Source organism: Martes martes (assembly GCF_963455335.1).
Source record: "Martes martes genome assembly, chromosome: 2".
NCBI classification, from domain to species: Eukaryota; Metazoa; Chordata; class Mammalia; order Carnivora; family Mustelidae; genus Martes; species Martes martes.
The window spans coordinates 85,516,954-85,529,419 of record NC_137889.1 but is presented as its reverse complement, the minus strand read 5'-3'; the positions used below and the strand labels follow the sequence as shown (position 1 = coordinate 85,529,419).

Genomic DNA, 12,466 nt, shown 5'->3' with positions numbered 1-12,466 from the left:
CCATTTTTGTAAATACTTTAAATCTTCCTCTGAATAGTCTGGTTTTTCTGGTAGGGCTGAAGCCAGGAGTGTAACCAGCTCTTGCACTGTTTCTCGGGCTTCTTGCTTTGTGGCTCGATCTGCTAATTAGTTTCCTTTTGAAATCAGATCAGTCCCCTTTAGGTGTCCCGGGCAATGCATAACAGCCAGCTCTTTTGGGTCCCAAATAGCCTGGAGGAGAGCCAATATTTCTCCTCTGTTTTTAATTCCTTTTCCTTCTGCTGTTAATAGGCTCCTTTCTTTATAAATAGCCCCATGTATATGGAGAGTAGCAAAGGCATACCTGCTGTCCATATAGATGTTGGCGGTTTTACCTTTGGCCATCTGCAGTGCCTTGGTGAGTGCAATCAGCTCTGCTTTTTGTGGTGATGTTCCAAGTGGCAGGGCTGCCATCCAGAATTCCTGCTCAGCGGAAACCACCACAGCCCCTGCATACCTCTTTCCATTGACCATGTAGCTACTCCCATCTGTGAACAGAGTCATCTCTGCATCCAGAAGGGGAATGTCTCTGAGGTGCAGCCTTACTCCTGTGACTTGGGTTAGGACCTCCCCGCAGTCGTGTGGGTGGTCAGTAAGCTCCTCTGGCAGCAGCATGGCTGGATTTAGCATTGGTGGGGGCCAGAAGGTCACTCTTGGTTCATTGAGGAGGAGGGCCTGATACCCTGTCACTTGGGCGTTCATCATCCGTCCGTCTGGTGGAGTCCAGAGAAGGCCCTCGATAGCATTAGGTGGTGGTCAAGATGAGATTTTGACCCAAAGTCAATTTACTTGCATCCTTGACCAGGAGGACCATGGCAGCAATTATGCGGAGGCAAGGGGGAACCCAGATGCTACTGGATCTAGTTTCTTGCTAAGACATGCTACTGGCCTTTGCCCAGGCTCCAGAGTCTGAGTCAAAACTCCTTTGGCCACCCCTGCTTTTTCATCGACATACAAGTGAAAGGGCTTGGTAACATCTGGGATGGCAAATGGGGGGCACTCAGTAAGGTTGTTTGTAATTCCCAAAATGCTCCTGCCTCAGCTGTCCACTCTATCATAGTGGGCCCCCATTTTGCCAGTTCATAGAGAGGTCAGGCAATCTCCATAAACTGCGTTATCCACAGCCTACAGTAGCCCACTGTCCCAAGAAACTCCCTCACTTGTTGGGACGTGGTGGGGTGGGGGTATCGGGTGATCACCTGTTTCCCGGACTCAGACAGTGAATGCACTCCCTCATGGAGATCAAAGCCTAGATAAGTGGCATGGCTCTGACAGAGCTGTGCTTTCTTTGCTGATACCCGATACCCTTTTCCTGCAGAGTCTATAATAGAGCTCTCATCCCCACAAACATGACTCATAGTCCTCAGCAGCTATCAGCAAGTCATCAACATACTGTAACAGAGTGACTCCTGGGTTGGAGATTCTGTACTCACGCAAATCCTCATGAAGGGCCTTGTTGAAGATAGTAGGTGAATTCTTGAGCCCTTGGGGAAGTCTTGTCCAGGTGAGCTGGCCTTGGAATCCTTCCTGTGGGTCGGGCCACTCAAAAGCAAAGCGAGGCTGAGACTCCCTTGCTAAAGATATGCAGAAAAATGCATCTTAGAGATCTAAGATGGTATAAACAGTTCTTTTGGGGCCCAGGAGGGAGAGGAGGATATAGGGGTTAGGCCCCATTGGGTGGATATCTTCAACCCATTTATTAACTTCCCGCAAGTCCTGAATGGGCTGGTATTCCCCAGTCTCGGCCTTTTTGACGGGCAGCAAAGGTGTGTTCCATGGATACTTGCAAGGAACTAGGATCCCGTCTCCTCAGAGGCGGTTAATGTGATTCCTTCCTTTGCTTCCCAGGGAAGGGAGTACTGCCGGACGTGAACAGCCATGGCCATTGCTTTTAATTATACCACTACTGGAGGCTATCCCTTGGCCAAGCCAGGGGGCTTCCCTTCTGCCCAGACTTTGGGAAACTCGACCTGTAGGGTTTGGAGAAGGCTCCCTTCTCTTGTCTCCTCTGGTTCTGAGACTGGCTCATAAAGAAGATATTCATTTACTGCTGCCACAAACATCTCCACAGTTGTCCATTTGTCTTTCTATGCCATTCGCCCCTTGTACCCAGACTTCCTCTCCAGATAGTTTTCCCATAGGTTTCAATTGATTTCCCCTCCACTTCAATTTTTACCCAAGGTTCGGGGAGGGGCTCCGAACTATGGCCCCTTCAGTCTCTGGAGTCCAGCATGGACATCTTCCTTTCGGGGCACTCCCTGGCCCAATGTCCTTTTTCCTTACAGTAAGCACACTGATCTGAATCTAAGTCTTCCCACCTGCCTTCTCTGTGCTTAGGCTTTTCCTTCCATTTACCATCCCCTACCTGCCTCATGTAATGCCAAAACCTTCCATCTGTGCATCCCTGTTGTTAAACACCTTTTCTGCTATTCCCACTAACTCAGTCAGATTCTTCCCTTCAAATCCTTCAATTTTCTGAAGTTTCCTCCCTATATCTGGGGCTGACTGGCAAAAGCAAGATCGTCTAAATGAGCTATCGTGCAACTTCCCTGAAGTTTATCTCAAGTTGTCTAGCTTAGGTAAGCAAACATTTAAAGACAATAAAATCTAGAATTTAACATCCATAAAGGTGTGTTATTAAAACATAATTTTTCTCTCTAAAATAACCCTCATTTCCAGAGATAGCCAAATAAGGACTAATTTATTTGAAAAACAAGTTTAGTTTTACAAACTTGGCCTAATTATTTACATAAGCTCAGCAAGAACAGTGAGTGATCATATAAATCTTTTAGAATCTGCTTTGCTGGAACTTCTCATAAGGAATCTCTAGGTTGAACTTATAGTAGCCTCTCCAGGCCAGAAGCCAAGCTACATACTTGCCATCAGACATGCCTTCAACACCTGTCCATTTGGGCGAATTCCTCTTCCTGCGGTCCCCAAAGTATCCTGGGTGTTCCTGCACCTGCCAGGAAGTGACATCCTTTACTCACCTGGTGAGGCTGCTGGGAACTCTGTAAGCAAGGTATCAGGCCAACAGTTCCAAAGGGCTTTACAGTTCCAGGTTTTATAAAGTCAGCCTTAGTTCCTTTAAGCTGTCTAGTCATATCTGAGTCTTTTCAAATATGACATTCCAGTCAAAGCCTTGGTAAAATAACCAGTGTTTCCAATGGTATCCTGTTACAAGGAGAACAGATTCTTATTGAACTTATGCAAATGACTGATTGCCATGGAAGAAAGAATACTTGCTGAGACCTTTTTGTTTCAGAGGGTTCAGATAGAGAGAAAGAGTTGAATACCTTGATTTGTTTACAAATGACTACTTTTACATCTCTGTAAGTTACAGATAACTTAAGATAAATTTTCCCTAGTCTGGAAGAGCAAACATTACAGAACCAGTAATGTTTAAAATAAGACAAAGCATCAAGAGATACAACATTATAATCTTTCAGTTCATCTAGTCCCATGTTACTAATTCTGGCTTAGTCCAAATGCAGCTTTTACTTCTGGAAATTCTTACCCACTTTAGTTCCAGGATTTTAACATATCAAAGACCTGTATTTGTCCTGAAAGTCTTCCCATATGAATTCCCTTTAAGGCAGAAGTCATTTTACAAGAGAATTCTTAGAAGGCAAATTTATGAATCAGTTAAGCACAAAACACATTCACCAGCAGACTTCAAAAGCACAAACCCAGTTCCAGCAACCAATGCTCTAGCATTTTATCCCATTTGGTTAAGACCTAGATGTCCAAAAAACTTAATTCCATTTGTCATTCAAGCAAACCTTCAAACCTTCACAGTTTCAGGTTACCAAAGACATTGAGAGCTACTTTAACAATTACCCATTAAGACTCTGAGACAGACAATTAACCATTAGTTTAGTCATCTCTTTGCTAACAGATTTCATGTTCCACCTGGGCCCACTCAACTTCAGATGCCATGCTCTCCTGCCAGTGAGGGGGAGGGGCTAGGCAGTCCATATTGGGCTAGAGAAGACAGGAACTTCCCTGAAACAAAGGGAGTTTTGGCAGCTGCTTGGGAATATTCCTTAAAGTATCTGTCTCGAGTTAGACTAACCACAGTTGGCTCCAGTTATAGCCATTAAAAGTCAGAGACTCCTCACTCTCTGCTTGCCCCATTTCTCCAAACAGAATAAACAACACAACAGACAACAAAAAGACAAGACAAAGACAACCACAGGCCCAGCAGTCCTGCCACTGGTGGGGATTTTCTAGGGGGACTCAAACCCCCTGGCCGCCTAGGGAAACTCAAACCCCCTGGCTGCCTAAGGGGACTCAAACCCCCAGTGACCACTTAGGGGGACTCAAACCCCCTGACCGCCTAGGGGGACTCAAACCTCCTGGCTGCCTAAGGGGACTCGAACCCCCAGTGACTACTTAGGGGGACTCAAAGCCCCTGACCACCTAGGGGGACTCAAACCCCCTGGCAATCTACCAGTGGACAGAAGGGGTGCCCCCGCATCCACTCCAGCCCTGGGGAGCATGGCTGCATCTAGCTTCTCCCTGGTGGGCCATACCCTGGAGCTCTGCAACCAGACAGACAGGATCCCATGGTCTTACCTCTGGAGGCTTTTCCCAGAAATTCTGATGCTGGCTCAGTTCTCATCGTTTAATCCCGGATGAGCCCCCAATGTTAGGGTCCATAATCAAAGGAGCAAGACTGATACAAAGTGAAGGTCAAGCAAAGCTTTATTTCACGCCAAGCATTGAGAATCAAACTGAGCAGTCAGGGCTGTCTCCTGCAAAGAGGCGACCCCTCCCAGCCTCACAGACTAACTTTTATAGAGGTAGTTTAGCCGGGCTATACACAGGTGGCCAATGAGACTGCAATACACAGAGAAAACTGCACAGTCATGCTAGATCTGCAACACATGGAGAAAACTGCTAGGTTACACACGGGTGGCCAACTGAATTTCAATTTACCCTAGTAGAAAAATGCACGCCCCACTGATTGGATGTCTTCACTTGGCCTGACCCGCCCTTGTACCTAGACTTTGCAAGTAAGTTCCTCTGGGAGGGGCAGGGTCAATCTAAGTTCACTGCATAAACACAAAATGGCTCCCTCTGACTAAACAGGCCTTACATTATGATCTCAGGGTCCTGGGATCGAGCCTCGAATCAGGCTCTCTACTCAAGCCTGCTTCTCTCTCTCTCTGCCTCTCTGCCTACTTGTGATCTCTGTCAAATAAATAAATAAAATCTTTTAAAAAAAAAGTACAGCACTGGCACAAAAGCAGACCCATAAGTCAATGGAACAGAAATGGGCACTCAACTCTAGGGTCAATTAATCTTCATCAAAGCAGGAAAGAATATCCAATGGGGGGTGGCGGGGGGGGTGCTCTTCAACAAATGGTGCTGGGAACATGGGACAACCATATGCAGAATAATGAAACTGGACCATTGCCCTATACCATATACAAAAAAATAGACTCCAAATGGATGAAAGACATCAATGTGAGACAGGAATTCATCCAAATCCTTGAGGAGAACAGAGGCAGAAACCTCTTTGACATCAGCCACAGCAACTTCTTGCTAGATACACCTCCAAAGTGAGGGAAACAAAAGCAAAAATAAACTGTAGGGGTTTCAAGATAGCAAACTTCTACATAGTAAAGGAAAGAGTCAGCAAAATCAAAAGACAACAAACAGAACGAGAAAAGATATTCTCAAATGACATATCAGATAAAGGCTAGTATCCAAAATCTAGAAAGAACTTACCAAACTCAACACCCACAGGAAAAAATAATCCGATCAAGAAATAGGCCAAAGACACAAACAGACATTTCTCCAAGAAGACATCCAAATGGACAATAGACACATAAAAAACTGGTCAGACTTATCCACAGAGACCTGGCAGGCCAGGAAAAAAATGGCATGATATATTCAGAGCACTAAATGAGAGAAACATTCAGCCAAGAATACTATATCCAGCTAGGCTATCATTGAAAATAGGAGAGATAAAAAGCTTCCAGGACAAACAAAAACTGAAAGAATTTGCAAACACCAAACCAGCTCTACAGGAAATATTGAAAGGGGTCCTCTAAGCAAAGAGAGAGCCTAAAAGTAGTAGATCAGAAAGGAACAGAGACAATATACAGTAACAGTCACCTTACAGGCAATACAATGGCACTAAACTCATATCTCTCAAGAGTTACCCTGAATGTTAATGGGCTAAATGTCCCAATCAAAAGACAAAGGGTATCAGAATGGATAAAGAAACAAAACCCATCACTATGCTGCCTACAAGAAACTCATTTTAGACCTGAAGACACCTCCAGATTTAAAGTGAGGAGGTGGAAAACAATTTACCATGCTAATGGACATCAGAAGAAGGCTGGGGTGGCAATCCTTATATCAGATCAATTAGACTTTAAAGACTATAATAAGCCAAAGACTATAATAAGAGTCTGTACAACAAGAAGATCTAACAATTTTAAATATCTATGCCCCTAACATGGGAGCAGCCAACTATATAAACCAATTAATAACAAGATCAAAGAAACACATCGACAATAATACAATAATAGTAGGGGACTTTAACACTCCCCTCACTGAAATGGACAGATCATCCCAGCAAAAGATCAACAAGGAAATAAAGGCCTTCAATGACACACTGGACCAGATGGACATCACAGATATATTCAGAATATTTCATCCCAATGCTACAGAATACACATTCTTCTCTAGTGCACATGGAACATTCTCCAGAATAGATTACATCCTGAGTCACAAATCAGGTCTCAACCAGTATCAAAAGATTGGGATCATTCCCTGCATATTTTCAGACCACAATGCTCTGAAGCTAGAGCTCAATCACAAGAGGAAATTTGGAAAGAACCCAAATACATGGAGACTAAACAGCATCCCTCTAAAGAATGAGTGGGTCAGAAGCGCAGTGAGCCAAGTTGCCAGGACGGGCTGCGTCAGCTGCGTGAGGCTCGGCCTCTGGGACCAGCTGGTGGTGGCGGCCTAGGGAGGATCATCAGCTGGCTGGAAGACTCAGGAATCTCTGGTGTCAGTAAATAGTTCCATCTCACTTGGAATGACTTGCCAAGTGTTTTGAGGGAAGGACCATCTCAAGGTGCACTGAAGCTAAAATACTATGAGCTTTCAGAACTTCGGGAGCAATTATAAAGTTCTGATTGTTATAATACCCTTAGTTGGGTTCATACATTTGGGATGGCATAGAATCAAGAGCAGCCCTGTTTTCCAAATGCCCAAAAAGGACAATGTCTCTGCGCCAGATAGTCCAGCATTCGAATATCCTAAGAAGAATCACACCGAAGGGAAATAGCAGGCTTGGAATCTTCAGAAAGAAGCATCTTTGAATCTGAGCTTGACATTGAAAGAAGAGATGAAAAACATCAGCTGGATTAGAAAGAACTGGCTCCTCATAGCTGGAGTGTCTTTCATAGGCATCCACCTTGGAACCTACTTTATACAGAGGGCTGCAAAGCAATCTGTAAAATCTCAGTCTACAGGCAAACAAGAGAGTATTAAAGAATAGTAGTAAAAATAAATATTTGGAACTAAATTACTAATATGTCATTAAATCATTACATGCTGATTAGCTTCATAAACCAGGAGCTATTTAATCTTATAGCCACAGTGCTGCATATTCAAGACTTTCATTCCTGAAGAATAATATTTTTTCTAAGTTTCAAGACCCATGACAATGCAATAAATAGAAAAATATGGTCAACAAAATAAAAACTGTCTTCGCCACTTAACCACCTAAAGTAAGATGTCTCATTTAGAAGCTAAAAAGCCATCGTTGTGTAAAAGTGAACCACTGACAAGTGAGAAAGTCAGGGCCACACTTTGTGTCTTGAAAGGAATCCTGACATCGAGCTATGGCCCTTCGGGGAGGTTGAAGCAGGTGCACAATGGCCTTGGAGTCTGCGTGTGCACCACCTCACAGTCGTCAGCCCTGCTCTCTAACCTTCCCGTCACCCATCTCATTTTAAAGATCCTGACAACATCCACAAAGAATCATGTGTCGTGCTTCAGTCACTGTGGCTTATTCACAGCCATTCTTTGCTGCAATCTGATTGAAAATGTTCAGAGAACAGGCTTGACACCCACCACTGTTATTAAATTAAACCAGCATCTTTTGCACCTCTGCACCAGTTACCTCAAGTCTGAGTCCTGTGGTTGTCGAATTCCAGTTGACTTTAGCAGTCCTCAGACCCTCCTATGTTTGGTGCACAGTATAGTAACAAGTAAGCCCGCCTGTATGCTCACCAGAGAGGAAACAGACCATATCAGTGCTTTGGTTCTGAAAGCCTTTTTGCTTACAATTCCAGAAAACACCAAAGACCGCCTCATTTTAGGAAAGAGTATAATTGTACCTTTAAAGGCTCACAGAGTTCTAGATTCTACTGTATTCCCTGGAATACTTATTGAAATGTCAGAAGTTCAACTGATGAAGATCTTACCCATCAAAAAATCAGAGGTCTTCAAGGTGGCACTCTTTTGTGCTTCTTTATCTGGAGATCTCTCTGATACTGGAGAAGGAACTGTGGTGGTCAGTTCCGGGGTCTCTCTTCAAAATGCAGTCCTGGAGCAGTTGCTTAACCTAGGAAGGCAGCTAGTTAGTGATCATGTAGACCTTGTCATGTGCCAAAAAGTTATATACCCATCTTTGAAACAGTTTCTCAGTATGCACCGGGTAATTACCATTGACAGAGTTGGAGGGGCTCTGATGGAACCCCTGAGTAAAGTGACAGGAACACAACCTATTGGTTCCCTGGCTCAATCTCTCCTAGTAGTTACAGAAGCGTGAAAGATTTGTGCCCAGCAAAATTTGGCTTCAAAGATTTTCTTCATCTAATTCTTAATGAAGCACCTATCTTCAGCTTGCTGCTCTGCAACAGAAATGACACTGCCTGGGATGAGCTGAAGCTCACGTGTCAAACTGCACTGCACATTTTGCAGCTAACAATCAAGGAACCATGTGTTTTGTTGGGAGGTGGCTGTACTGAAACTCATTTGGCAGCATATATCAGACACAAGACTTGTAACAAGCCAGAAAGCATTCTCAGAGATGATGGATATACTCAAACAGAACTTCAACTACTCACTGAAGTATTCTGCCATACATTAGAATCTGTCGCTGGCTCTATAGAACATGATGGAGGTGAAGTTCTTACCGACATGAAGTATGGACACTGTTGGTCCAGTCAGGCAGAGTCTCCCTCTGTTGTTAACTGGCCAGATTTGCTTTCAAGATGTGGCTGTGGGCTACGAAATAGCCAGGGAGAACTCCACTGGTCGTTCTTGAAGGCTACTCAGCATCCTATTGCACCACAAACCTGTCTTCCACATGAAGCTATAGGCTCATCCAACAACCTGACCTTGTACTGTTTTACTGCTATGCTTAGTGGCCTGCAGGTGGCTGTGGAGACAGCCAATTTGATTTTGGATCTTTCATATGTCATTGAGGATAAAAACTGATAGCACAGCATGTTTATATTATAGACAAACCAAAAACCTAGTCAGGTGTCAGATAAGAAAAATATTGAGTGTATTTTTTTCTCTCCCCATATTCTGCATATCTGGATAGATTATTCATAAAATTATAGAGATACTTATATATAGGGGGAAAGTATTATTCTTAAGTAGAAATACCATAGAATATTAAAAATATGAAGCATTATTATTAAAGATATTAGAGTATCTTAGGGTTTCCATAGAATGCCACCATATGTTGTTATGAATTTTTATTGTTATTTTGCCATCACTCAAGAATCTGCAGAAATTTGAAAATTTCCTAATTTATAAAAAAAAATTTCCTAATCTATGCTCTGGTTTGGATATACTTAGTATACTTTTTAGTAGTTATTACACATGTTTAAGGTGTAAAATTAGATTCCAAAGTATCACAAAGCACCTAATATATATTGCTCAATCAAGAGAAGTGCTTAAACTACACATCTAGTAAAATTTCGATGTTCTTTACCTGAGGCATTATCATTCAGGGGTTAAGTAACTGATTTCAAACCTGACCTACTTATAATTTCTAGTTTTTAATCACAGTTCTTCATTTGTGTTATTTTGAAGAAATGTGTGATTAGGAAAAAAAATTACTTACATAGTAACAAAGCAGATAGAGAAAAGAAGTGGAAAAGTTATTTCTCTAGTTCACTCAGTAGTGTAAAGAAGAAATCAAAACAGCTCTCATAATCAAAGTAGAGACACCGATGTTTAACCAAAGAATGTAATTTGAATGTTATGCAAATGCAATCAATGTATTGATAAATTGAAGAAGAAATACATAATGCAGCTTGAGGAATATGTATGGAGCTATGGCAGATGCTGTATTAAACCTTAGGAAAATGTTTTGAAAATTTTAATAAAATTAAACAATGTGTAAGAAAAAAAAAGAATGAATGGGTCAACCAAGAAATTAAAGAAGAATTGAAAAAATTCATGGAAACAAATGATAATGAAAACACAACGGTTCAAAATCTGTCAAACACAGCAAAGGCAGTCCTGAGCGGAAAATATATAGCGGTACAAGCCTTTCTCAAGAAACAAGAAAGGTCTCAAATACACAAGCTAACCCTACACCTAAAGGAGCTGGAGAAAGAACAAGGAAAGCCTAAACCCAGCAGGAGAAGACAAATAATAAAGATCAGAGCAGAAATCAATGAAATAGAAACCAAAAAAAAAAATAGAACAAATCAACGAAACTAGGAGCTGGTTCTTTGAAAGAATTAATAAGATTGATAAACCCCTGGCCAGACTTATCAAAAGGAAAAGAGAAAGAACCCAAATAAATAAAATTATGAATGAAAGAGGAGAGATCACAACCAACACCAAAGAAATACAAACAATTATAAGAACATATTATGAACAACTCTATGCCAACAAATTTGACAATCTGGAAGAAATGGATGCATTCCTAGAGACATATAAACTACCACAACTGAACCAGGAAGAAATAGAAAACTTGTACAGACCTATAACCAGCAAGGAGATTGAAACAGTCATCACAAATCTCCAAACAAACAAAAGCCCAGGGCCAGATGGCTTTCCAGAAGAATTCTACCAAACATTTAAAGAAGAACTAATACCTATTCTGAAACTGTTCCAAAATGAGAAATGGAAGGAAAACTTCCGAACTCATTTTATGAGGCCAGCATCACCTTGATCCCAAAACCAGACAAGGATCCCATCAAAAAAGAGAATTACAGACCAATATCCTTGATGAACACAGATGCGAAAATTCTTACCAAAATACTAGTTAATAGGATCCAACAGTGCATTAAAAGGATTATTCACCACGACCAAGTGAGTTTATTCCAGGACTGCAAGGTTGGTTCAACATCCGCAAATCAATCAATGGGATACAATACATTAATAAAAGAAAGAACAAGAACCATATGATACTCTCAATAGATGTTGAAAAAGCATTTGACAAAATACAGCATCCCTTCCTGATCAAAACTCTTCAAAGTGTAGGGATAGAGGGTACATACCTCAATATTATCAAAGCCATCTACGAAAAACCCACCACAAATACCATTCTCAATGGAGAAAAACTGAAAGCTTTTCCACTAAGGTCAGGAACATGGCAGGGATGTCCGTTATCACCACTGCTATTCAACATAGTACTAGAAGTCCTAGCCTCAGCAATCAGACAACAAAAAGAAATTAAAGGCATCCAAATTGGCAAAGAAGAAGTCAAACTATCACTTTTTGCAGATGATATGATACTATATGTGGAAAACCCAAAAGGCTCCACTCCAAAACTGCTAGAACTTGTACAGGAATTCAGTAAAGTGTCAGGATATAAAGTCAATGCACATAAATCAGTTGCATTTCTATACACCAACAACAAGACAGAAGAAAGAGAAATTAAGGAGTCAATATAATTTACAGTTGCACCCAAAACCATAAGATATCTAGGAATAAACCTAACCAAAGAGGCAAAGGATGTATACTCAGAAAACTATAAAGTACTCATGAAAGAAATTGAGGAAGACACAAAGAAATGGAAAAATTTTCCATGCTCATGGATTGGAAGAATAAGTATTGTGAAAATGTCATTCTACCTAAAGCAATCTACACGTTTAACACAATCCTTATCAAAATACCATCAATTTTTTTCAAAGAAATAGAACAAATAATCCTAAAATTTATATGGAACCAGAAAAGACCTCGAATAGCCAAAGGAATATTGAAAAAGAAAGCCAAAGTTGGTGGCATCACAATTCCGGACTTCAAGCTCTATTACAAAGCTATCATCCTCAAGACAGTATGGTACTGGCACAAAAACAGACACATAGATCAATGGAACAGAATAGAAAGACCAGAAATAGACCCTCAATTCTATGGTCAACTAATCTTCGACAAAGCAGGAGAGACTGTCTAGTGGAAAAAAGACAGTCTCTTCAACAAATAGTGTTGGCAAAATTGGACAGCC

At 41.6% G+C, this 12,466-nt stretch overlaps 2 protein-coding genes across 2 annotated transcripts; both read left to right on the top strand.

The window, feature by feature from the left end:
- Positions 1-7,390: 7,390 nt before the first annotated feature.
- On the top strand, positions 7,391-7,543 carry LOC308338724 (uncharacterized protein; the record flags this gene model as incomplete). The annotated part of the gene is made up of 1 exon (XM_080796984.1): positions 7,391-7,543. One exon carries the CDS (start codon positions 7,391-7,393, stop codon positions 7,541-7,543), a length of 153 nt encoding a protein of 50 aa, XP_080653110.1.
- A 237-nt stretch (positions 7,544-7,780) lies between these two features.
- On the top strand, positions 7,781-9,492 carry LOC308338924 (molecular chaperone MKKS-like; the record flags this gene model as incomplete). The annotated part of the gene is given in 3 exon segments (XM_080797266.1): positions 7,781-8,500; positions 8,690-8,786; positions 8,789-9,492. Coding segments are annotated over 3 exon segments (1,521 nt in total).
- Positions 9,493-12,466: the final 2,974 nt, after the last annotated feature.